Source organism: Corvus moneduloides, chromosome 30 (genome assembly GCF_009650955.1).
Source record: "Corvus moneduloides isolate bCorMon1 chromosome 30, bCorMon1.pri, whole genome shotgun sequence".
Classification (NCBI taxonomy): domain Eukaryota; kingdom Metazoa; phylum Chordata; class Aves; order Passeriformes; family Corvidae; genus Corvus; species Corvus moneduloides.
Genome location: NC_045505.1, coordinates 1,852,431 through 1,876,062, shown reverse-complemented (window position 1 = coordinate 1,876,062; position 23,632 = coordinate 1,852,431). Strand labels below are relative to the sequence as shown.

Below are 23,632 nucleotides of genomic sequence, written 5' to 3'. Positions count from 1 at the left end.
GGGGTTGAGGGGCCGAGTCCCCCCCTTTACTGGTGGCACTGGGAGGGGGGTGCATCACTCAGGGGACAGGGAGGGGGACTTCTGTCACCCCCGGATGTCCCAGGGGGATTGTGGGGGGAAAAGGGGGGAAAGCAGAGAGGGAACAGAACCAACAATGGTTCCATTAAAGACCAGTTTGGAGGCAAATGGGAAAGACCCTCTGAAAATTCATCTGGAGGGTCCAAGTTCCCTCCCCAGGACTGGCTTATCCCATTCCAGTGGGACCCCAAGACCCAACTGGGCCATACTGGGAGCACTGGGTTGGTTCTCCACCCTCTGGAAGGATCCCAAACACCAGCTGAGGTCTCCAGAACCAAACTGGGTCATACTGGGAGCACTAGGAAGAGCCGGGGGGGGGGGGTTCAAATAAAGACTGAGACAGGCAGATCCATTAACCAAAATATCCTGCAGGTTCTATTCACAAGGAAAAGCTCCAGTCCATCTTTTTATTCAGTTTTTTTTTGAAAAATTTCCTGACGTTACAGAACTAAACTGAAATATTTTTTTGTTGTTTTTTTTTGCTTTTTTTTCGTTTTTCTTCCACTCTTACATTTAATGACAAAAACAGAAACTTCATGAGCCGAAAAAACGGGGAGAGGAGGGGAGAAGGTGCTGGGGAGGGTGGGGAGAGGAGAGAGAAGCTTTATAAAACTAAGATTTGGGGTTCAGCAGTTTTAAGAGCTGAACGAAGGAATTAAAATGCTTTTAATTCAAGAGGAGAAAAAAAAAATATAACCCCGAGAAACAGAACAAAAACAAAAAACCAAAAAAAAAAAAAATTGTTTTGAAACAAACTGAACCTGGTGAGTGGCGCGAGGCTGGAGGAACCGAAAATGTACAAACTAGTTTAAAACCTGGGTCGGTGCTAAGGGGCCGCAGATGGATGGCGAGGCGGGGGGGTCCGGGGCCCCCCTAACTGCTGCCCATGCCCCCGGTCTCCGAGGAGAGCCTGCAACGAGAAAAGGGCGTCAGAGGGACCCCCACGGTGGGAAGGGCGGCACAGGGACCCCCCAGCACCGCAACGGGGACGGGGCGCGCCCTCGGACAGGCGCCAGCCCCTGGGGGAGCGGGCAGGGGGGCGGCCCCGCAGGGGACCCCCCCTCGGGACGGGTTTGGGGGTTTGCACAAGCAGCCAGGAAAGGGAGGCGCCCTCCCGCCCCAAAACGGCGCTGGAAGGGTCCGGGGCGGGGGTCTGGGCTGAGCGTGGCGGACTCTGCTCCCAGGGTTTGGGGAGGGGGAGAGCCCAGGGACTCCCCCCAGGTGGGGCAGGGAGGAGGCAGCAGAGGAAGAGGAGCGCGGGGGAAGGGGGGACCTCAGCAGGGCCCTCCGGGGGGGCGGGGGGTGCAGGGGACACACAGACACTGCACAGGGGCCCTGAGCCAGCAGGGCCCCCCAGGGGCAGCCCACCCTCCAGCCCCGCCGGCCACGCCCGTGGCGGCTCCGGGCTCGTCCCTCACTGCGGGTTTGGGGGCTGTGGGTGGCGGGAGAGACCCCCCTCAGGCAGGGGGACCCCCGGGCCGGGCCCCCGCTGTGGCACAGATCTACCAGATCAGATTCTCACCGTGGCAACTTTATTACAGGTACAGACAGTTAAGAGAGGACAGGTGAGGCCCCCAGGGCACCGGGGATGCAGTTCCCCCTCCCCCCAAAAAATCAGAGTCCCTTCCCTCCCTCCACCCCCCCATCCCACCCCACAACTGCGCCCCAACTACTCAAAAAAAAAAAAATGGGAAAAGGAGGAGAAATGGAAAAAAAAAATTAAAAGAAAAAAAAAAAAAGGTAACAAGCAACAACTACAGGCAGGCAGAGAAGGAGTTGTGACCATCACAGGACAAAGGGACACAGTCTCTCGGCCGGCAAGAAAAACTCTGCTGCTGCCAGGGCAGCATGAGCTGAGTAAAAAGGAAAACTTAAAAAACCCAAAAAAATAATAAAAAAAAAAAAAAGAAGGAAAAAATAGAGAAAAAAATTGCTGTTCCAAGTCTCCTCTACGGGGTCCCGGTGCTGCCACCCCCTGGAGCAGCCTCAGTACGGGGAAAACCTTTGCTTCTCCGCTTTGAGTTTGTTAGTGACACAGGGCACGGCGGGCGCCGCGGCGCCTTTGGCCGCAGACACGACATTTAGCGCCAGGAGAGGGACAGGTTTCATGCCAAGCAGACTGGAGACACAAGGGGCGGTCGGAAGAGGGTTGGGGAGGCTGGAGGGTGCGTCGGAGGCCCCCGCGGTGGCGAGCGAGGGGGTGGTGGTGGAGGAGGAAGAAGAAGAAGGGGTGGAGGGTTGAGAGAGGTTGATGCTGAGGTGGTCAGGGATCGTGACGGAGGCTGCCTGGGAGGAGGGTTTAGCGCTTTCTAAACTGTAACAGAGGAGAAAAGGAAAACAACAACAAAAAAAAAAAAAAAAAAAAAAGAAAAAAAGGGAAAAAAAAAAAACGGGTGGGGGTGGGAGGGAAGGAACAGCACAAAATGCGAAAAAAAAGCACAGGACAAACAGCGCAAAACGGCGCAGGAGCCGAGCTGGGGGAGAAGGAGGAGGGAGGGAGGGAGGGAAGGAGTAGGGAGGGAGGGAGGGAAGGGATGGTGCTGCCAGGCCTGGCCCAGCCACACATGGGACCCCCACACCCCCCGGGAGGAGCCCAGCTTGGCCCCCAAGGTCCCCCCCTGTGCCAGAAGGAGCCAAAATCCAGAGAAAACCACGGGCAGCTGCTGCTCTGCAGAGCAGGGACACAGCCCCAGGACCTCCAGCCCCTCTCAGCCAGGGGATGCACTCCCCGCTGCAGGCAGCGAACAGGGGACACAGGGATACCAACGGGGCAGCCCGAGCCATGCCAGGCTCCCCACGGCCCCAGGGCAGAGCCAGGTGCTGCCAGCAGCACCGGCAGCTCTCTGGGATGGCAGCATCCCACGGGGACAGGGCTGGGCAGCCCCTCCTGCCACCCCTCAGAGGTTCTGCAGGGCTGGGCTCCCCCCAGCCCCATCCGTCACCCTGCAGCGCTCCCGGAGGCAATGGCAGCGGGGACACCGGGACAGCAGGCACGGGGAGGGGACAGGGGACGGGGAACACACGGGGGAGAGGAAACCCCTTCCCCTCATGCAGGGCACGGGGAGGGAGGGGACCCCGGGAGGTCGTCAGCGGGGACTCACCTGACATTAATTAGATACTGGGCCAGGCTGATGCTCGCTGCAGATCCAGTTATGGTCACCTGCCTGTCAGTAGAGCCTTCCACGGGGTTGGCAATCTTGATCTGAGCCCCGGACATCTGGCGGATCTCGTTGATCTTGGCACCCTGACGTCCGATGATGCAGCCAATCAGCTGGGAAGAGACACAAAGGGGTTAACTCGGCCTCATCCCTGCCCTGGCACCTCCCTCAGGGTGGGATATGGCGGGGGGAAAGGGCTGTGCCAGCCCCACAGGCTGCCCAGGGCAGGAGGGGAGGGAGGGCACGTTCTTGGAGGCGTCCAAAATGGTGTGGATGTGGCCCTTGGGGACAGTTCAGTGGGGGGGACAGTTGGACTTGGTGGCCTTAAAGGCCTTTTCCAGCCTTAATAGTTCCATGATTGTGGGACTCCTGGGGCTGTGGCATTAAGGAGCTGGAAAAGGGGAGTTTAAGGGATTGAGAAAGGGCTTTTTTTGCCTTGAAGATCACTGGAACAGGGACCAGGGATGTGGCAGCAGCCAGAGCGGCCCCAGGAGGTGGTTTGGGATGCAGCCACGAGCCCAGCGCAGCCTTAAAGCCAAGAACAGGCACCCCACAGCCCCTGTGAGAGGGGCAGACCCCAGGGACCCTCAGAGTCGAGGAACAGCCGCCCCCCACCCCCAAACCCCACAGGATACTCACATCATTTGGAATGGTGAGTTCATGGGAGGTGGTTTGGGCAGAGGCATCCAAACCTGCTCGGAGACAGAGAGGGGGCCCAGGTGAGGGCAGCGGCAGCCGGGGGGTGCAGCACCCCAAGTGCTGCCAGGTTCAGGCTGCCTGGGAGGGCTCCGAGCAGGCAGGGAGGGCACAGCAGGCTGGGAGGTTACTCTGAATCCCGCTGCTCCCCACCCCAGCTTCCCTCTCTCCTTGCTCACCCAGGAGTTCTCCTCTCTTTGTCCCCTCCCCGCGTGGATTCTCCATCAAGGTGGGACAATCCCAGAGCAGGAGGCTGCACTGGGGGGCTCCAGCCGGGCACTCGGCTCCACTCCCGCTCCGGCTTCCAAAGGCTACATTACCCCAACTCCTCCTCCTCCTCCTCCTCCTCCCTGCAGCCCGGCAGGGCCGTGCTATGCCAGCGGGCACTGGGAGGCTGCTCACACCCCACACAGGGCAGAGCTCGTGTGCCAGGGGCGTTTTGAACACATTTTTCCACTTTTCCCCCCCCTTCCCAGCTCACTCCCTGTGAGAGGGAGCGGCGGCAGCCTCGAGGCCTTGCGCCAGGGCTGTGCAGGGGGACAAAGCAGGTGACACCCGGTGCTGTCCCCCCACTCCCGCGGCAGCTCCGGCTCCTGACAGCTCCAGCACCTCCTCAGCTGGGGGTTGCTCCCCTCTGTGTGTTTTTTGGGGTGGGGGGGGTTAAAGCTCAGGGCCCACAGCTCGCTGGGACAGCCGAGCCTCCACCCAGACCTGCTGCTCTCCACTATCCAGCTGTGCTCCAAGGCCCGGCCAGCCGAGCCAGGCTGCACCTCCAGCCCTTCTGGGGCTCCCCTCGACCCCCTCTCCCCCCCCATCCAGGCAGCATCTATCAGAGAGAACGAGACCCCGGGCAGCATCAATACACAACAGAGTAACTACAGATCGTGTGTTTGGATCATTACCCCAATAGCCTTTCACCTCTGGAGAGCTGGAGTCAATGCCTGTTAAGATACAAGTCACAATGAGTTTGGCTGTCTTAAGTTTAGAGCCCCAAATGGGTAACTTTTTTCTTTTTTTAGGTGGTTTTGTGTTTTTTAGCCATCTTAGCAAATCTACAGCGAATTTGGTACAACTCGGCAGTTGCCTGCTTTAGGCCTGGAGTAGCCAGAGGGGAGAGAGCGGGTGCTGCGGGCTGGGTGTCTCCCAGTGTGCTGGCAGAGCTGCGGAGGAGGAGGGGCACGAGGGAGGGAGGGAAGCAGCGTGGATGGATGGAGGCCCTACCCCTGCGGCCCCCAGACACATCACAACAGCAGCAGTTACCTGGCCGGGCCCGGGGCAGCGTTTGGGTTTAGGTTTTTGTGAGCACAGCCCCACACAGGAGCCGGGAGCGGCCCGGGCTGGGCTCCGGCCCCACGCGAACGCACACAGAGAGAAGGAGTTTCCATACCACTGAATCCAGTGTTGCCATGAGACATTGGAAAGTGTGACTGTTGCATTGCCAACTGGTGCAGCTTGGTCAGCTAAAGGAGGGAGAAGGGAGAGAGAGGGAGAGAGAAAGAGAGAGGCTGGCATTAGCCATTTCCCAAGGCCAGGGCCCAGAACTCGCCGCGCGCGCCCACGCGGACACAGCCCCGCCGCCCGCCCTGGCCCCTCCGTGCTGCCCCGGCCCGGCTACGGTGAGCTGGGGGCTGTGCCCACCCCCCTCGGTGCAGCAGGGGCTGGAGGAGCGCAGGAACAGAAGCAGAGAGGAGCGGGAGGAGGGAGCAGGTGCCGGTGGCACCGTGGGGAGCGCAGGGAACGGGCACGGAGCGCTTGGCTCGGCTCTGCCGTGCCAGCCCGGCTTCCTCAGAGCCCCTGTCCCCCCAGCCTGGTGCGTCAGACTCCCCTCGCTGCCCTACAGGTGCCAGGAGCAGAGATCAGCCCCTACGGGATGAGGATGGGTGCCAGAGGATGGAGGTGTCCGACAGCTCCGGCCGCTGCCGGGATGGTCCCTCCGCTCCCGACCGGCCCCGCCAGGCTGGGCCGGGTCCAACCCCCCGCCCCGACTGCCACCTGCGCCTGCTCGCTGGGCCAGCTGTCCCCTGCCCCGGGAGAGCCACTGTGACAGAGCCACCGTGTGCTGGCTGGGGGGGGGTTCTCGTGCCAAATTGAGGGAGGAGGAGGAGGGGGGGGCAAAGGAAAAGCCAGAGCTGGTGTGAAATGCCAAGCCAGGGAGAGGTGGGTTTGGAAAAAAAATATAATAAGGAGGAGGGAAGTGTCAGAGAGGAGGTGGGGGAGGATCCAAGGAGAGATCTGAGGCCGGCTGAAGCTGGCTGCAGGAGGGCCAACTGAGGGGGGGGCGAGTTTTTTTTGGGGGGGGAGGTGCTGGGGAGCTCAGATCAGATCGAGTATTCAGCCCCAAGCTGAGCCAGCTTGAGTGGAGAAAGCACGGAGAAAATTTTGGAAGGTGGGGGAGGAAAAGGGTGGATTTCAAGACAAGAAGTTGTAAATAAAAACTTACATCTGGCTGTGGAATGGCATACTGTCCTTGAATGGTATAGGCCTACAAAAGGAGGAAAACAGTCCTATTAACAACCATCGGACAGCCACCCAGGGACAGACAGATTTCAACTAGCCAGGAAGTCAGAGAGCCAAGGTGGAGAGTTCTCCGGGGCGAGGGAAGTGGGGCAGGAGAGGCGGGGACGGATAAATGCTGTCACAAGCAGTTTCTAGGCTGGCGGTTACTCGAATTGGCCTGACGTGGCGGGTACGGGGAGGGGGTGGGCAGAATCGGTGCCGTCCCCCCCCCAAAAAAAAGGTGGCAGACAAAAAAAAAAAAAAGAAAAAAAAAAGAAAAAGTAAAAAACCAAAAAAAAAAAAACCAACAAGAGAACGGCTGGGATCTTGATGAAGATGTTATGGTGTGGTGAGTCCGACAATGCTGCTATCCCTGCGCCCCCGCGCAGGCAGGGAGGATCCAACGCCCCCGCCGGCCCTGCTGCTGCTCCTGGCCCCTCTCTGCCCCGGCCCGGCAGCTCCCCCGCCTCCCCTCCCACCCCCAAAAAAAAAGTTTGCCCCGTTCCGAGTCCTCTCGTCACTCCGCACGCCTAGGACAACGTCGCCGGGCAAGCTACAGGTCAGTGCTGGCGCTGGCTACCACTGCTCGACACGGCCCAGTGCTCGGAGGGGAACGAGGCGAGGGCCTGACCTGCCACAACTCCGTGTCCCCGAGGTTACAAGGGACAGCCACAGACTTCAGATTCCTCCTGAAGCTACCCAGAAAGGGCGAGGCACTGGCTGGGGCCTGGCTGGCTAAGGTTTGGGGAGGTCTGGGGGGGCCGGGCAGGTGGGGTGGGTGGGAGAGGAAGGGGAGAGGGGGGTACACAGCCTCACTTCCAGGTCACCGGAAGAACTGCAGCCCAGGCTGGAATTGGCCCAAGTTCGTTGCCATGCAGTGGCTGCCGGGTGGCCTGCGTGAGGAGAGGTTGGTGGGCTCAGAGTCCAGTTCCCAGTGGACAGGAGTCCACAGCACAAAAAGCCACCGTTGTCGGTTTTGGGGGACGGGGACGGGGATGCCACCCTTGTTGGCAGTCTCAGAGAGGCCAAGGATTGAACGGGCCGTGGAGACTGAACTCCCCTCTCACCTCCTGAGGTGGTCCCTCCAAGTCAGAGTTGAGGCACATGGATGGGGCGGTGTGGGGGTAGCTCGCACTGCCGCTGCTGTACCTGTCCTGTGGATAAATTAGAGGACTTCAGTCTCCAGGGCTGTCAATCCGAAACCTTTCGCTAACACCAAACTCAACATCCACATTAGCTCAGTGCTGATCGAGGGCTCGCCCTGCTCTATGCACGACTCTGAGCTGCGAAGACAGAGAGCGCAAGGCCCACCGGGAGCGGGGCCCGGGCGGCTGCTGCGGGCCTGGGCCAGGGAGAGGGGCGGAAAGAAGGAAGGGGGAGAAGAAGGGCAAGGGGAGGGAAGAGATGCGTGGCTGTGGGCAGCCTGCTCCTCACTGCTCTAACGGGGAAGGCGGCCGGCTCCCGCCTCGGGGGTCCGCACGCTGCGGCCCCGCTGCTGGCCAGGGGCGCGGGGGCTCCGCGCCGGCCAGGCCGGGCGCTTCCCCCGGGGTGCAGAGCGGCGGGAGAAGCTGTCGGAGAGGCGGGAGGGGGGGGCTGACCGGGTTCAGGTGGGGAGGAAGAGGCAGGGAGAGGGGCGGGGGGGGGAGGAAGGGGATGGCGGCAGGTCCGTCCCCAGAACAAGCGTGGCAGGGTTGGGAGGGGGGGAGAGCAGAGTCAGACCTGGCTCTCGGGGAGGCCGGCGGCAGCTACACCCCTTCCCTGACCCCCTTTCCCTGCCTACCGAGGCCCCCACTGACAAAGCCAGGCCCTGCCCACCCCGAGGGGCTCCCTGGCAGCAGGAAGGCAGTGGATGCGTTGTCGCCGTGGTTTCTCCGAGCGTTGGGGCAGCCCCGGGGGCCGCAGGGTGGGAGCAGCTGACCCGCACCTGGGCCCCGCCAGCCCAGGGGCTCTGGGCATTACAGCGGGCGGACAGAGTCCCATGGGAGACCTGTCCCCTGTAAGGGGGCTCAGGCCAGGGCTCGGGCCACTCCCCAGCTCAGCACAAGAGGGAGTAAAGCCTGGTCACCTGCCACTACTCCTATCTGACACCCTCCCCTCGTGCGAGACGAAGCCTTTGCGCACCCCAACCCTACCCACGGCACAGGCTGAGCCTTTGCACCCCGAGAACCAGTGGCAGAGAACAGAGAACCCCCAACCTCCGGGCCAGTCACCCACAGGAGGTCACAGCGAGTCCTTGGAGCCAGCCTGAGGCAGAGGGGCAGAGCCTGGGTTTGGCAGCTCAGCCCGATTCAAAGCCCTACTGCCGCCACCACGCTGGCAAACGTTTTTTGGCTGGTTAATTCCAGAAGTGTTTTCCAGTACCCTCTCCTCCCAAATTGGCCCTTTCCCCTGCTGCCATCCCTCAGCAGGGATGGCTGGAGCTAGCTCTGGGAGGGCGAGGCCCAGCAGAGCTGCTCGGGGCCGAGGGCCCAGTGTGGGTGACGGGCACATGGAGCGGCCGGGGCGCGCTGGCAGCTTGGTACGACACCCCCCGCCCCTCCCCACCCCGCACCCCAGGAGCAGAGGAGAGGCCTTACCTGGCCGCCTGCAAAGATGACGGGAGAGCTGGATGGCTTGGGTCGGTACGGGATGGTGACACCCTTCGGGGGAGACTGGGTGACAGGCAGAGAGGGCAGGTCAGACACTGAGTGCCGCTAGCACGAGGCCCCCTCCCTGCACCCCACACCCCCACGGCTCTGCTCTGCATGTCCAGCTAGCCCTTTGGGGGACCCAGGGCAGGGCTATTTCTTCCCCATCTCAGGCACAGGGCCGACGGAGGACACCCAGGAGAATGGCAGGGCCATGGGTGACACCGTGAGCAGCTCTCGAGGCCCCGCACGACCCTGGCTTTAAGCGGCTCCAAGCCTCACCTGGATGAGGCTGTAATCCCCAGCTATCCCTTTGTCCACCAGCAGCTGTGTTTTTTTCTCCCCCCTCAGCATTTCCACCCCTCCAAGGGCAGCGGGATCCCCTGCAGCACCGGCCTCCCCAGGGCACGGGCCCGAGGAGGGGCCCTACCTCAAGCATGACGACGCAGATCTGTTTGACGCACTCGATGATGGACTGTGGGATCCCAGCGATGGTGATGGCTCGCTCAGTCGAGTTGGGCAGCATGTCCCCTGCCACCTGGACCTGTGCCCCCGTGCTCTGCCAAGCCGAGGGTTAAAAATAGCCCATCAGACCCCGGGCAGGGCTGAGACCTCAGCGACGAACCCTGCGCATGGTTATACATAGCCAAAACTGCCCCCCCTCCACTCCTCCTTTCCCCCAAAATAAAGTCCTTTAATCCCAGCTGGATACAATTCGGCCACCAGGAGCCTGAGGCAGCAGAGGGGGACCTGGACTTAGCCTGTCCCTGTAACCCAAGCCAAGCCAGTCCCCATGCCACCAGAGCCGGGCAGAGTTAATCCAACAGCACCCAGTGCTAAATGACACGGCCGAGGGCAGCGCTGCCAGCGCATCTCCCTCTCCAAAATCTCGGAAAAGGCCGGTGAGGAGGCAGTCAGGAGCCATGGGAAGGGGGGAGCAAGAACCCAGGCATCCAGCTGTGAGGGACAGCACCAGGCAGAGAAGGGTCTGCCCTGACTCTCAGCCTGCCAAGCACTAAAAATACAGGGAGCTCCAAAAAAATCCCAGTGATGTCACATCCCTGGGGCAGGGACAGCGCAGGGATTTGCCCTTGGGGACACCTGAACCCCACCGTGGGCCCCCCCGGGCTGGGCACCACGCACCTCTCGGATCTCCTTGATCTTGCAGCCTCCTTTGCCAATGAGGGACCCGCACTGGCTGGCGGGGACCACAAGCCGGAGGGTGACCGGGGGCCGGCTGGCAGCTGTGCTGTTGGTCATGGAGCTGCTGATGTCCTGCGAGGAAGAGGAGGTGTTGAGGGCTCGGCCCTGCTGGGACGGCACGCGCTGGGGACGTGACGCTGGCACCAGTGGCCCAGGCCAAGGTGACCTCGGGGCTTTCCCAGTCCCGTTTCCCAGGACTTCCTCAGCAGCCCAGAAAAAACAGAGCCGTATTTTGGGGAAGCAGCAGCCAAACTCTCTGCCTCACTGGAAATGGGTGTAAGCACTGCCTCAGGCCGGGTCCCACCTCAGCCAAGCAGGAATCGGTGCTGGAGAGGAACAAGGGACTGAGGGGGGGCCCGGGGACTCCGCAGCTCCAGGGTCAGCACAGAGCCTCCCACTGCACCAGGGATCAAGGCAGCAGCTCTGGGAAAAACAATCCCGGCGCCGATTACAGCGGTCATGTGCTGGCAGGGGGAGGGGAGGCACAAGGCCAGGGCTCAACTGACCTACTAAAAGCAAAGCTTCAGCTCCAAGGCCGGTGCCCAGAGCACTGCAGAGCCGTGCAGTCCTTGGAGGACTCTGGCTCCCAGCACACGGCACTAACAGCTCCAAGCTCTGCAGCCTTTAAGGCTGTGGTGAGAGCAGGGGGATTTGGGGACAGAGCTGCTAGCACAGGATTGTTTCTCCCATGGTAGTGTCCCAAATCCAAAGGGCAACAGGATTTGTACCCCCACAGGTGAGGTGGGGGCCACAGAACTCTGTCCCACACCAGGTGAGGAACACTCTCAACTCCTGCTCTCTCCAAAGTGGAGCAGGATGAAAATGTCAACATCACAGCCCTGAGGACACACGTTATCCAGCAGCAAAATCCCCCCTGGAAGTCCCTGACTTAACAGGACCAGGGACACGAGGCAGCCCCTCCAGCCCCACATGGCTGCACCCCCAGCTCCTCCTTGGCAGGGCTGGGACAGAGCTGAGCCCTGGGCTGTGCTGCAGGAAGTGGCATCAGCACGAGCAGAGCCAGGGGGATTCCAAGCCCTGTTCTGTCCCACGCTGTGGGCGGGAAGTCCCTGCGGGGCTCTGGCTCCAGAGCTGCCTAGACCTTGCCCCAGCGCAGGTGCCGGGCAAAGATCAGGGGCCAGGCAGGGAAACGCTGGCTGCCCGTGCGGAACGACAGCCCTGGGCCCCCCGGGGCTCATCCCGGGGTCAGCTCATCCAGAGAGAAGGGATAAACAGAGGCAGTGACTGCAGGGGGCCGCGGACACACCTCTTCCAGTTTGTCAATGATCATCGCAAAGGCTTTGAAGATGGCGTTGGTGGGTCCCGCGAGGGTGATGATCCGCTCGGGGCAGTTCCCTTCCGAGATGTTGATGCGAGCTCCGCTCTGCGGGGAGGCAAACGCCACCTCAGTGCTCCGGCAGCCCGGAGTTCCTCGGGATTTCTCCGGATCCCCCGCTGCCACCGCCAGGGACAGAGCCCTCCCTCCTCCTCCTCCTCCTCCCCTCCCTCGGCTCGGGCAGCCATCTTCTCCTCCTCGGCTTCCTGCCGCGCCTGCCCACACCTCCCGGCATTCCCCGCGCCGCCGCTCCGGCCGCCGCCGCCGCGCTGCCTGCGGAGCCCTCGCAAGGCCCCGCGGAGCCTCCCCCTCCTCCCGCAGCCCCCCAGGACTCACCTCCTCACGCATCTTCTTCACGGACTCCCCTTTCTGTGAGGGAGGAGAGAAGGGAAAGAGGCGTCAGCACGGCTGCGGGAGGGAGGGGGATGAGGGGAGAGGGGGAAGGCAGGGCTAGGGGAGTTTGCTCCTCACTTACCTTCCCAATGATGCTTCCCACCTCCTGGGATGGAAACAAAAGCACCATTAGTCAGCGTTTTAAAAACTCCTGGAGCCCCATGCCTACACTCGGCTCTTTTCACAGTCAAAACAAGCTTCTGAGTGCTTGAGATCTGCCCCTCAGATAACTGGAGTTTACCCCAGTTGTGCTGGTCTTGCTCCCAACCTGAGCTCCTATCAGGTCCTTCCCCCCACCCCATAATTATTTTCTTCGCTAGCTGCACCCCAGGATCTGTCTGGGCGCCAGCAGCACATTTCTGACCCCACGGCAGCGCCAGGGGATCCCGCGGCCATGGAAGCACCCAGCCCACCCTGTGCCAGGCCGGGGGTCAGCACAGAGGACTGGGGACACGAACCTTTCCGTGCATGAGTAGCCGGATGGTGAGTGTGACATTGAGACCCCCTTCGATGACTCCGGTGTCCATGGTGGGCAGCGCGAGGTCGGCTCAGGCTGCGGCAGCACTTGGGCCTCGACTGGGGGCGAGAGGGGCTGGGTGAGTGAGGGGCTCTGCCACCCCCCAGCCCATCCAGGCAGGATTCCAGCCTCCCTGCGCTGCTTCTCCCCTCAAATCGCCCCCGGAAGCACTGGGCTGATCCACGGTGGTTTGGCTACTCCTCCTATGAATTTCCAGGGCCGCACTGGCCTGATCCCACCTGGATACCGCAACTCTTGGGGCCATGAGGGTCCTGCTCAGCCCCTGCCTCCTCCCAGCCCCAATTCTTGCAGGGGCTTCCCTGAGGGACAACTGAGAACTATAGGGTGACCCCCAGGTAGCACTGGGGACACAAACGGTCCCTGGACACAACCAGGGATCCCAAGGGGGCAGTGAGGACTAATTGTGGTCCCTACAGGTCCGGGGAACCTGCCTCTCCCTGCGAGCCCCACACTTTCCCCAGCCCAAGTCTTCTCAAAGCTGCCCGATGGGAGCGGGCGCTCCAATCCCAGGGCTTTGACCCACTGGGAAGCCAGGATTAGGGAGAAAATAAACCCCACCCGCTTCCCTGAGCCCTGCGCCCGCGCGGGGCCTCCCGGAGCAGGTTCCGAGGCGATTCCCTCAGACCCAGATAAGGCCACATGAGCGCACGATCAGGTTTCAAACCACCTGAGTCGGCAGCGGTTGCAAAACAGCCCGGCCGGCCCCAGCCGAACGTTTCATGCGAATCTGGTAAATAAAACTCCCATTTCGGCCAGCGCTTCTGCCCCATCAAAGTTTAACCGCGGCGGGGCAGGGCCGGGGCCGCGCTGCCTCGCTGGCACCGGAGAGTTTTGCCGCAGCCTCCATGAGCTCAGGCCGACATCTCCCCCGCATCCAACCCGGTTCAGGGAGCAGAGCTCGGGATCAGAGCCTCGGCAGCGGGGCGAGGGCAGAGCCGGCCCCGAGCCCGCCCGGCCGCGCCTGGGCCCGTCCCGGGGACAAAAGGGGCCAAGGGGCCCCGCCGGGGGTGACGCGGGCCCGAGCCGGGCTCCCGGCGACGCTCTTCGCAGGGAAACTTTCCCCAGCTGCCGCTCGGCCCTGCGCCGGATCCCCCCCGCCTAACACCGGGGACGCGGCTACTGGGCTTGGGACGTGGCTCCGAATCGAGCCCGTCCCTGAGGCGGGGACGCGGCTCCAGAGGCAGCTCAGCCCCGCGCGGTGGGGGGGGAACCAGGCCGGGGCCGCGGGAGCGGAGCGGCTGTCACGGAGCGACCCCCGGAGCCGCGATGGAGCCCCCGGATGGGGCCCGATCACAAAGCGGGTGAGGGGGATCCCCGGCCGGCGGCTCCGAACAGGACCCGGAGCCCAGCGAGGGGGGGAACCGGCCGAGTGCTGGGAGAGCGGGGGGGGGGGTGGGGGGGGGGGGGGCGCGGGGAGGAAGGGGCCTCTGGATCCCGGACCGGGCGGCACCGGCCCCGGTGCTCCGAGCCCCCCCTGGACCGGGGGGGAACGATACCCCCGGGCGGGAATCGCGGCTCCCCTCGGGGCAGCCCCGGGTGGGTTCCCGGATCGCCCGGGGGGGCGGCGGCTCCGCGCGGGCCCGTCCGTGCCCTCCCTTCCCGCTTCGGCGGGGGGAAAACAACAGCGCGGGATGGCGGAAAAACCGGGCCCGGGCGGGAAAAAAAAAAAAAACCTCCTCAAATAAAAAAAAAAAACTAAAACAACGACAAAAAAAAAATTAAAAAATAAACTCCAAGAAAACGGAGTAGAAAGAAAGAAAGAAAAAAAAAAAAATCTCCCCACGCCCCTCGGGGCCCCCCCGCACCCGGCCCGGGCGGGGGGCGGCGGCGCCATGTGACGCACGCGGCGCCCCGAACCCCCCCGGGCCGGTTCCGGGGGGGGGGGAGGAGCGGGGGGGGACGGCGGGAGGGGGCAGCGGCGGCCCCCGGTCGCCCCAAGCCCGTTTCTCCCCCCCGGCCGGCGGCGCGGGGCGCGCGGGCCGCACAGGCCGCACAGGCCGCGCAGGCCGCGGGCGCCGTGAGGGCGCGGCCGGCGGGGGGGGCGGCGGGGGGGGCCGCGCGAGGGCCCGGCCCGGGGGGGGGTCGGACCCGGATGGCGGCCGGGGGGGGGGGCGCGGGGGGGGGGCCCGCGAGGAGGGCCGGGGGCGGCGGTGGGGGGGGCGATGGGGGGGGGGGGGGGCGGGGGGTCGGGCCTACCTGTGTCGGCGCCGGTAACGGCGTTGGGCGAAGGGCGCTCCGGGCGGAGCGGGAGGAGGGAGGGCGGGAGGGAGGGGGGGGGGAGGCGGGGAGGGAGCGCGGCGGGCGGGCGCGCGGGATGGCGGCGGCGGCGGCGCGGGCGCGGCTGCTCCGGCTGCGGCGGCCGCGGGTCTGGGAGGGGGCGGCGGGCGCGGCCCGATTTACACCCGCCCCGACCCGGAAACGCACCGCGCGCGCGGGGCGGGACAGAGCGGCCGCCGCCCTGCAGTGCGCCCCCGGGCGGCGCGGAGGTCCGAGAGGGGAACGGGGGCGGGATGGGGGCGAGGGGCGAAGGGAGAGTGGGGAGAACTGGGGGGGGGGGGGACTGAGAGGAATGGGGGGCATTGGGGGGTAAGGAGGTGTAGTGAGGAGTAATGGGGGGCACTGAGGGAGCTCTGGGGGAAATTGGGGGTAAACGGGCGAATGGGGGCAATGGTGTGTAATGGGGGGCACAGCAGGGGCTAACGGGGGCAACGGAGGGGAATGGGGGGTAAATGGGGGGCCCTGGGGGGGAACTGGGGAGTGATTAATGGTGGGGTAGAATTGTGTATGGGGAGCCATGGGGCACTGGGGGCAATAGGGGCACGGGGAGCAGCCCCCTCTCTCAAGGAGCTTTGGGGGTTTGTGTCCCCCCCAACCCCAGCCCCCCATCGGCGCGAAGGAGGCGCTGACACACATTGGGGTGTCCCAGGGCTTTATTGGGGGACAGCAGGAGCACTCTTGGGACCCCCCCGGGACCACGGGGACAGGATGGGAGCCTGGCTGCTCCCAGGTGGGTCCTGGTTGTCCTGGGGGGTCCCGAGTGGTCCTGGGGGTCCCAGGGGTTCCAGGAGGTCCTCGGGGGTCCCAGGTGATTCTGGGGGGTCTGGGAGGTCCCAGGAGCCTCAGTCGGAGCTGCTGGAGGAGGACGAGGACGAGGACGACGAAGAGCGCTGGGGGGAGGACAGCAGAGCCATGAGCCCCCGAGGGGGGGCTGGGGGTCACCCCCTGTGCCCCCCCCCGCGTCCCCCCCACCTTGTGCCTCTTCTGAGCCTTCTTCATCCTCTTCTTCATCTTCTTCGCCGCCTTCTTGTCCAGCCCGGGGGGGGAACGAGGGGAGCACCCCCGGCTGGGGGAGCACCCCCGGGTGGGGGGGCTGCGGCAGGGGGGGGCCCAAGGGGGGGACCAGAGGCGGCCCCGGGGGGTACGGGGGAGCGCCAGCGGGGTACGGGGGCTGCCCGGGCCCCACCAGCGGGCCGGGGGGTGCCGCGGGGGGGGGGGTACACGGGGTTGGGCGGTGGGACCTGGGGGGGGGTACGTGGGGTTCGGGGGGTACGCGGGGTTGGGGGGGGGCGGCTGTCCTGAGGGGGAGAAAAGAGGAGATTGAGGGGGGGGAGGGGCTGACCCCGGGGGTGTCAAGGCAGCCCCCCCAGTCTGGGGTGTCCCCCTGTACCTGCACCAGGATTCCACATGGTGGGAGGCTCCAGGACCTGGGGGGGGGGGGCACAGGGGGTGAACAGGGACTCCCCCCCAAACCCCCCCACTGCCGTGGGGATCCCCCCGCTGCACCCAGAGGAAACTGAGTCACGGAAGCTTTGGGGGGTCCCCCCCGGGACTGGATCGAGGGAGCAGAGCAATAGGGAGGGTACGGGGGGGCTCTGGGGGAGTCGGAGTGTTTGGGGGTGAAGAGGATTTGGGGTTTGGGGTGCAGAAGAGGCTGCAGGCTGAGTTTGGCGCCCAGGGGGGATTTGGGGGTGCGCGGGGATTGCAGGGGAGCTCTGGGGGTGCGCAGGGGGGTTCGGCGGTGAGGGGGGTGCTGGGGCTCCGCTCCCACCTTCGCTCCGGCCGCGGCCCCTCCGGGCAGGAAGCGGGGCCGGGGCCCCACCCCAGGGGAGGGGCCTGACCGCGGCCCCTCCCCCGCCCGGTTCCCGTTGTTCCCCCGCCTGCCCCGTGCCTCAGTTTCCCCGCACGCACCTGGCGGGGGGGGGCCCCCGGGCCGGGGTCCCCCGGGGTCGGTGCGGGCCCCGCGGCCAAGCGCTGGAGCCGCTGCAGCGCCCGCTCGGCCGAGAGCCGCGCCTCGGGGTCCGGGTCCCAGCAATCCTCCAGCAGCTCCGGCAGAGCCCCCCCGGGCTGTGGGACCCCCCCCCGGGCTCAGCGGGAACCCCCGGGCGGGGGAAACACCCGGGGACACCCCTGAACGGGGACACCCCTGAACGGGGACACCTCCCGGTACCCTCAGCGGCATCGCTGGGCAGCTGCGAGGGGACCCCTGGGCAGCGACCCCCCCCCAGACACCCCCGGGCACCCAGGCAGGGACCTCCCCTCGGGCCCCCTGAGTCGCCCGGCACCCCCTGAGACCCTCTGGGGACCCCCGGGGTAACACCCCAGAACAGGGACAACCCCCGGGCAAGGGTCAGCATCTTTGGGCAGCTGGGAGGCGACACCGCGGGCACCCCAAACACCCCGGGGCACCCAGGCAGGCATCCCCCCCTCGGACCCCCTGCACCCCCCTGGGACCCCCGCGGGTCACGCCCGGCCACCCTCGGCCCCCCGGTCAGGGGTCCCCGGGGGTCTGACCTGGGGCACGCGGTGCCAGGCCGGGGGGATGAGCGGCCGCCGCCTCTCGTCCGCAGCCAAGCGCCGGAGCTGAGCCCCGGTGGGGCTGGAGCCCAGCTCGGCCTCGTACGCCAGCCGGAACGGCGGCACCGGGGCTCCTGCAGGGCGGCCGGGGGTCAGTGGGGCCGGGGCGCCGCGGGTAGCGCGGGAGGACCCCCGGGACTCACCGGGGCTCAGGGCCTGGCAGCGGGACAGGATCTCCCAGAGCAGCAGGGCCAGGGCGTAGACGTCGGCCTGGCGCAGGGCCCGGCCCCAGGCCCGCAGGTCCAGGCTCTCGTCCAGAATCTCGGGTGCCAGGTACCGCTGGGTGCCCGCCTGTACCCAGTGGGGTCCTGAGCTCGGGGGACAGGGCCACCAGGGCCACCAGGGCCCCCCGTGCCAGGGATGGGCTCATGCAGGAGTGAGGGCTCAGCTGGCACCCACAGCCGACACTGCCAGTGGCATCTGGGGTGCCATCCCCATCCCAGGGCTGTCACCTCTCCTTCCCATGCCATTCCCATTCCTGTCACATCTCACTCCATCCCCATTCCCATTCCCATCCAAATCCCATCCTATCCCCATCCCATTCCATCCTCTCCACTCCCCCATCCCCATCCCACCTCCTATCCTCTCTCCATCCCAATCCTATCTCCATCCCACCCCCCACCCCTGTCACCTTCCGGATGGTCACAGCGTGCCGGGCGCCGGTGCTGTCCTGGGCGCGCGGTGGCAGCGCCAGCGCCAGCCCGAAGTCGCCGATGGCGCAGGTGCCGTCCTCCCGCACCAGCACATTCTGGCTGCTCAGGTCCCGGTGCACCACGCTGGGCTTGTACAGCCCTGGGGGCACCGGGAGTCACGGGGGGACAGGGCAGGGGAGCCCAGGCTAGGGGACAGGGCAAAGGGGACCCCCGGGCAGAGTTCAGGGAGGGGGGGAACAGGGCAGGGGACACTCCGGGGGTGCCACCCTCACCGTCACGCCACAGCTCCTGGTGCAGGAAGGCCAGGCCGCGGGCCAGGGACAGCGCCAGGCGCACGCTGCCCGCCCAGGTCCCCACGTGCTGCCCCAGGAAGTGGCGCAGGGAGCCCTGGGGACACGCGAGGGACACGGGCGGGGATGTGGGGCGCCCAGCCAGTATCTCCCACACATCTCCGCCCCCAGCCCCCCGTCCCCACCCCTGTGCTCCCCGAGTGTCCCACGCGCCTCCCGAGCCCCCTTAACCCCCAGTACCCCCTGAGCCCCTGGAGCTTCCCGAGCCCCCCATTGCCCCCCATTGCCCCCCTTACCTCCTGCACACCCTGAGCCCCACAATCCCCCGAGCCCCCCCAGCCCCTCGCACCCCTCGAGCCCCCAGAGCCTTCATGCTCCCCTGTACCCCCCGAGCCCCCCAAGTCCCCCCAGCCCCTGTTACCCCCCAAGCTCCCTTTACCCCCCGACCCCCCTGAGCCCCCCGAGGTGACCCACGGCCGGGTAGAGCTGCAGGACCAGGAGCCCCCCTCGGGCGCGGGGTCCGGCTGCCCTGGTGTCCAGCAGCCTGGCCACGTTCTCGTGCTCCATCAGCGGCAGCGCGTGCACGGCGCGTTCGGCCGCGAACCGCCGGCCAGCCCCGGCCGCGAACGCCTTGATGGCCACGGGCCGCTGGCGCAGCGTCCCCCGCCACACGGCCGAGAACCGCCCCGACTGCAGCACCTGCCCGCGTGGACAACGGGACACAGCTGGCACCGGGTGTCCCCAACCCCCGGCACCCCCGCGCACGGGAACCCCCATGGCCGGGCACCTTTGCGGTGTCCCCGGGTAGCGCTGCTGTGCCACCCCTGGACTGATGCCCACTCTGTCGTGGGTGTCCCCTCATCCCCCCCTCCCAGCATCACCTCCTTATCTGCCCTCCCACTTGGGTGCCCCCCGTGGGTGTACCCCCCTTGTGTGCCCCTTGTCCCGCGGGTGCCCCGCACCTGCAAGAAGCGCAGCGCAGGCAGGTCCGGGCTGGGGGGCTCCGGGGGGACCCCGATTCTCCGGCCCCCCCGCAGTGGCTGCCCCGTGTGGGCCCTTGTCCGTCGCAGTCCTGGATGGGGGACACGGGGGACGCCCCCATCCAGGGACCCCCCCCGCAGGAAGCCCCCCAAATCAGGGACACGGGACCTGGGGACACCAGGGACCACCAGCCCCCCCTCACCAAGCAGGGGACATGGGGAACGTGGCAGCCCGGGATCCCCGGGACACTGGGGACACCCCGCCCGGGACACCCCACCCGAGGGTCACTAGGACACCAGGGACCCCCCCGCCCCAGGGACAGAGTGACACAACACTTGGGGACTCCCCCCCTCCATTCCGGGAGACCCGCACTCTGGGAACACCAGGAATGTGGCATTTGGGGACACCCAGTGGGCACCGGGTTGGGAGTGGCTGTGCCCGCTGGTCCCCCCGACCCCGCCGTGTCCCTGTCCCTACCGAGGATGCCCAAACAGGTGAGGAGGATGAGGAGGAGGGGGCCGGCACCCCACAGCCACAGGGTCCCCGCCCGGCCGGGCACTGGGGACAGAGACTGCGGTGACACGGGGCCCCCTGGCCCCCAGGTCTCCGGGGTGGTGATGGGGGACCCTTTTGGGGATCCCATGGCTTCCCCAGCCCCCCGTGAGTCCCGGGTTCCCCTCACGGACCCCCCAGTCCCCCACGGGTCCCCCGTGAGTCCCAGGTCCCCCCCAGCCCCCCTCGAGTCCCTTCTGGGTCCCACCCTCCCCACTTGGGGGTCCATCCCCCGTGGGTCCCCTCTGTGTGTCCATCCCCGAGTGTCCCCCAAAACGGGCCCGCCCGGCCCCCCCGTACCTGGGCCCTGGCGGGCCCCCCCCAGCCCCACGGCCGTGCCTGTCCCCGTCGCCGTCGCTGTCCCCGTGGCGTTGCCGTTGCAGAGGTGGCCGTGGCACAGGCACAGCAGCACGGAGCCACCGGGGATGCCCGCGGGGCTGGGGGAGCAGGTGGCCGAGGGGCAGGCGTCCCCCTCGCCTCCCCAGCAGCCTGGGGACAGCGGGACGGTCACCCCGGGGTGCCGGGTGACCGGGAGGGGGCAGGGGGACAGGTGGGACCCCCGGTGCGGGTCCCCCCCGCAGCTGCTCCTCCCCAGCACTGCCGCAGCCGCTGCTCAAGGCCAAGGTCAAGTGCAGCCGCTGGGAGGGACCAGAACTTCCCCAAATCCCCCCGGACAGGACCAGCCCCGACTCCGTGACCCCCCTCGGCCAGGATCAGGCCCCCTTTGCCTCCGCAAGACCCCCCAGGGCAGAACCGACCTCTCCATCCTGCCCCAAAAACCCCCCGGGGCAGGACCAAACCTCTCCATCCTCCCCCATCCCCTTCTGGCCCTCCAAAATCCTCCCGGGGTAGGCTCAGACCGCAGCCCCCCTTTCCCCCTCCCTAAACCCCCCCGGTGCCGGGGGTCTCACCCTGCACCAGAGCGTGGCTGCGGTTCCAGATGCCGATGCAGCACTGGCCGGGGGGGCAGCGAACGGCGCCTGCCGCCGCCCCCCCCGCGTCCCCCAGCTCGCCCCGCACGCTCGGGTGCTTGTTGGACACGCAGGTCAGGTTGTGGGGGCCTGGGGGGGGGACACACACGCACCAGGGGGTGGCTGTTAACCCCCCCAAAATGCCCCCCAAGCCCCGTCTGGGCCCCCCCAGCACCCACCTGGGCGCCCCATGGAAGCCTCCGCGGGGCCGGTGGGAGAGGAGCCGAGCGAGAGCAGGACAAGGAAGAAGAGGAGGAGGAGGAGGAGGCGGAGGAGGAGGAGGAGGAGGAAGGTGCTGCCCCCGCATCAGGGAGGAGAGAGCCGGGGTATCCGGGGGGGCAGCCAGGCCTGGCCCCCTGCCCTGCATCACCCGAAGGGAGCTCAGTGTCCCCTGTCCCTGCTGGTGCCACTCTCGGACCAACTGCACCTCCCAAAAGCGGCCCGTGAACCCCCAAATGGAGCTCAGTGTCCCCGGGCCCCACTCTGGGACCGACTGCCCCCCTGCCACCCCCCCAAAACCCGTCCGTGCCCCCCTCAAAGGGACCCCCCCGCAGACTTCCAGACAACGCCAGCGACTCGTGTTTATTACAAAAAGAACTCGTCGTTCCCCATTTACAAAGGAGCCCCCCAAAACTAACAGTTTCATCTAAGTCTTTTTGTACAAAAAAATAGCACTTTGGGACCCAAAAAAAAAAAAAAAATCATCCACCCCCTTCCCCCCCAAAAAAATCGCCTTTGGGGGGGTTTATGACATCAGCCACTGGATTTGTAAAAACCAACCCCCCTCCCCTCCCCTTCCCCAAATTAAAACAGAACAGAGACAGGACGAGATCAAACAGGGAGAGAATTATTGCCAGTTTGGGGGGGCTGGACCCCCCAGGACCCCCCCCGCTGCATAGAGAACTGGCCCCGGCCCCCCCAGAATGAAGGGGTGACAGTGGATTAAAGCTGGGAGGTGGGGGCAGCCTCGGGGACAGCCCCAAGAGCCCCCCCAGACCCTCTGCGGGCTGTGGGGGGCGGGAGGGGAGCAGGGGGGGCTCATGCCCAGCCCGTCACCCCCTTGTCAAGGCACGTTCGTGTTTTGCGTCCCGGGAATGGCTGGGGGGGTTGGAGTGGGGACCCTGGTGCCAACAGAGCCAAAATGGGGGTGACGGGATCCAGCTGCCCCCCCGGCACTGGGAGCAGCGCTGGTGGTGTGAACCCCCCCAAAATGCTCTGATTTCACCCCAAATCTTCTGTCGTCCCCCCCCCCCAAAAAAACTGCAGGGGAGCAGCCCAGGCTCTGAACAGGACCCCCCCCCGGGGGTCCCCCTCCCTCCCGGCTGCGCTTCCTTAGGAAAGGCAAGCTCCTTCATCCATGGGGACATCCTGGGGAGGGGACACCGGGGACATCCCAACACCGGATCCGGGATCGGGTTTGGCACTTGATCCCCGCTGGGGATGGAGTTGGGCTTGGGGGGATTCGGGGTGGGGGCAAAATCATCCAACTGACCATTAAATTAAGAAACCTCCTGTTTTTTCTCCCAATCCTTTGTGGGTTTGGGGCTGGGGGGGGGTTTGGGGGGAGCTCATAGTGCTTCACAGGGTTATTAAAATACAAACGCTTAAAGTTTCCTATATAAAAATATACAAATGCAAAAATAGATATCGAGAGAGAGAGAGCCGGGGCTTGGGGGGGCCGGGCCCTGCGCCCCCTCCCCGGGGAGCTTCTGACGCCTTTCCTTTTTTTTGTGTGTTTTTTACAAAAGAAAACCCCAAATAAAAACAAGATTCCCGCTTCCCGCTGGCTCCCGGAGCTCCCGAGCGCGGAAGAACTCGGGGATGGAGGTGGGGCAGCTGGTTTAGTTCCTCTCCAGAGGCTTTCCCGAGGGGTTTTGGCACCTCCGCAGCGCCTGCCCCGCGGTCTCGGCTCTGCCAGAGCTTCTCCCGGGAAAAAGGGAGCGGGAAAGGCTGGGGGGTCTCCAGGCTGGGAAGCACTGGGGGGTGGCGGTGGGGTGGCCGCTCTCCACATGCCCTGGCAGGGAAAACGCCCCATTCATTTGTGGGACCGGCCCAGGGCAGGTGGGATTCGTGGCTCAGCGGCGATCCCGGGGGGCCTCCCCTCTGCACCCCTGGAGAGGGGGGGTCCCGCCCCGACCCCAAAACTGGGAGCAGGTAAGTTCTCGGTCCACCCCCTCCCTGAGCTCAACTCCTCCTTCCCCTGCTCGGTTCCACACCCTGAGGTCATTGCAGGACTCCACCCCAGTCAGACCCCGCTGGGCTCACCCCGAAGCTGCTGCCTGGGAACAATCCCAGATTTGCCCCTTTTGGGGGGATCCACACCCCACACCCCCGTTTTGGGATGGAAGCCGGGCAGGGCAGCCCGGATGTGTCTGGGGCAGGAAGAGGAGGGTGTGGGAGGAAGAACGGAAAGGACCGAGCCCTCCCACGGCGGGAAGAGCAGGATCCTGGAAAACCCTTTCTGGGTATTTTTTTCCAAGCTGTCCCTATTTCCAACACACTTTTTTTTGTTTTTTTCAGGAGCCACCTCCAGCGGTGCCACAACAAAACCCTCGAGTGTCCCTCGTGTCCCTGCGGTGCTTCCCCCTCGCTCCAGGCCGGCTGAGCTCCGCAGATTCTCCTTTTTCCCAATTATCATTATTATTATTATTTCCAACACTGGCTGTAATAAAAAAAAAATCAACTTTTCCCCCCCAAGGAGGCTTCAGTTGTCCCCCCAGGGCTGTGTCCCTCTGTCCATGACCTTCCCACGGAGCGACTCCACTCCCACGGGACAGGGAGCCTTGCCAAGAAAATGGCTGGGAAA

The 23,632-nt window shown here is 65.4% G+C and overlaps 2 protein-coding genes across 19 annotated transcripts; both read right to left on the bottom strand.

The window, feature by feature from the left end:
- Positions 1-426: 426 nt before the first annotated feature.
- On the bottom strand, positions 427-14,816 carry PCBP2 (poly(rC) binding protein 2). Of its 16 annotated transcripts, none has more exons than XM_032094128.1 (16): positions 14,722-14,815; positions 12,446-12,563; positions 12,070-12,093; positions 11,931-11,963; positions 11,526-11,642; positions 10,199-10,330; positions 9,486-9,614; positions 9,005-9,079; positions 7,496-7,582; positions 7,256-7,321; positions 6,373-6,414; positions 5,320-5,392; positions 4,835-4,873; positions 3,876-3,928; positions 3,180-3,349; positions 427-988 (listed from the first exon to the last, which is right to left on the bottom strand). In XM_032094128.1, the coding sequence occupies exons 2-16, from the start codon at positions 12,512-12,514 to the stop codon at positions 952-954; spliced, it is 1,146 nt and encodes a 381-aa protein (XP_031950019.1). In that variant the 5' UTR covers positions 12,515-12,563; positions 14,722-14,815; the 3' UTR covers positions 427-951. The 16 variants fall into 16 exon arrangements, with proteins under 16 accessions (XP_031950019.1, XP_031950020.1, XP_031950026.1 ...); XM_032094119.1 differs by lacking the exon at positions 427-988 and adding an exon at positions 2,015-2,392 and having other exon boundaries at positions 14,722-14,816; XM_032094129.1 differs by lacking the exon at positions 4,835-4,873.
- Positions 14,817-16,113: 1,297 nt separating this feature from the next.
- AMHR2 (anti-Mullerian hormone receptor type 2) lies at positions 16,114-21,114 on the bottom strand. Of its 3 annotated transcripts, none has more exons than XM_032094102.1 (12): positions 21,006-21,114; positions 20,767-20,916; positions 20,156-20,344; positions 19,781-19,861; positions 19,285-19,394; positions 18,797-19,021; positions 18,305-18,419; positions 18,011-18,171; positions 17,523-17,670; positions 17,317-17,453; positions 16,714-16,869; positions 16,115-16,229 (listed from the first exon to the last, which is right to left on the bottom strand). In XM_032094102.1, exons 1-12 carry the CDS (start codon positions 21,016-21,018, stop codon positions 16,155-16,157), a joined length of 1,560 nt encoding a protein of 519 aa, XP_031949993.1. In that variant the 5' UTR covers positions 21,019-21,114; the 3' UTR covers positions 16,115-16,154. The 3 variants fall into 3 exon arrangements, with proteins under 3 accessions (XP_031949995.1, XP_031949993.1, XP_031949994.1); XM_032094103.1 differs by having other exon boundaries at positions 20,195-20,344; XM_032094104.1 differs by lacking the exon at positions 19,781-19,861 and having other exon boundaries at positions 16,114-16,229.
- Positions 21,115-23,632: the final 2,518 nt, after the last annotated feature.

What these genes read in the sequence shown, in the direction of transcription:
- PCBP2 (XM_032094119.1), bottom strand. Translation starts at nt 12,514, where the DNA reads ATGGACACCGGAGTCATCGAAGGGGGTCTCAATGTCACACTCACCATC. An exon ending in TCATTGACAAACTGGAAGAG is followed by an intron (nt 10,331 to 11,525) that starts GTGTGTCCGCGG and finishes TCTTCCTCGCAG; the next exon opens with GACATCAGCAGCTCCATGAC. An exon ending in TGGCAACACTGGATTCAGTG is followed by an intron (nt 4,874 to 5,319) that starts GTATGGAAACTC and finishes GTATCTTAACAG; the next exon opens with GCATTGACTCCAGCTCTCCA.
- AMHR2 (XM_032094102.1), bottom strand. An exon ending in CAGCCACGCTCTGGTGCAGG is followed by an intron (nt 20,345 to 20,766) that starts GTGAGACCCCCG and finishes CGCTGTCCCCAG; the next exon opens with GCTGCTGGGGAGGCGAGGGG. An exon ending in ACGCTGTGACCATCCGGAAG is followed by an intron (nt 17,671 to 18,010) that starts GTGACAGGGGTG and finishes CACTGGGTACAG; the next exon opens with GCGGGCACCCAGCGGTACCT.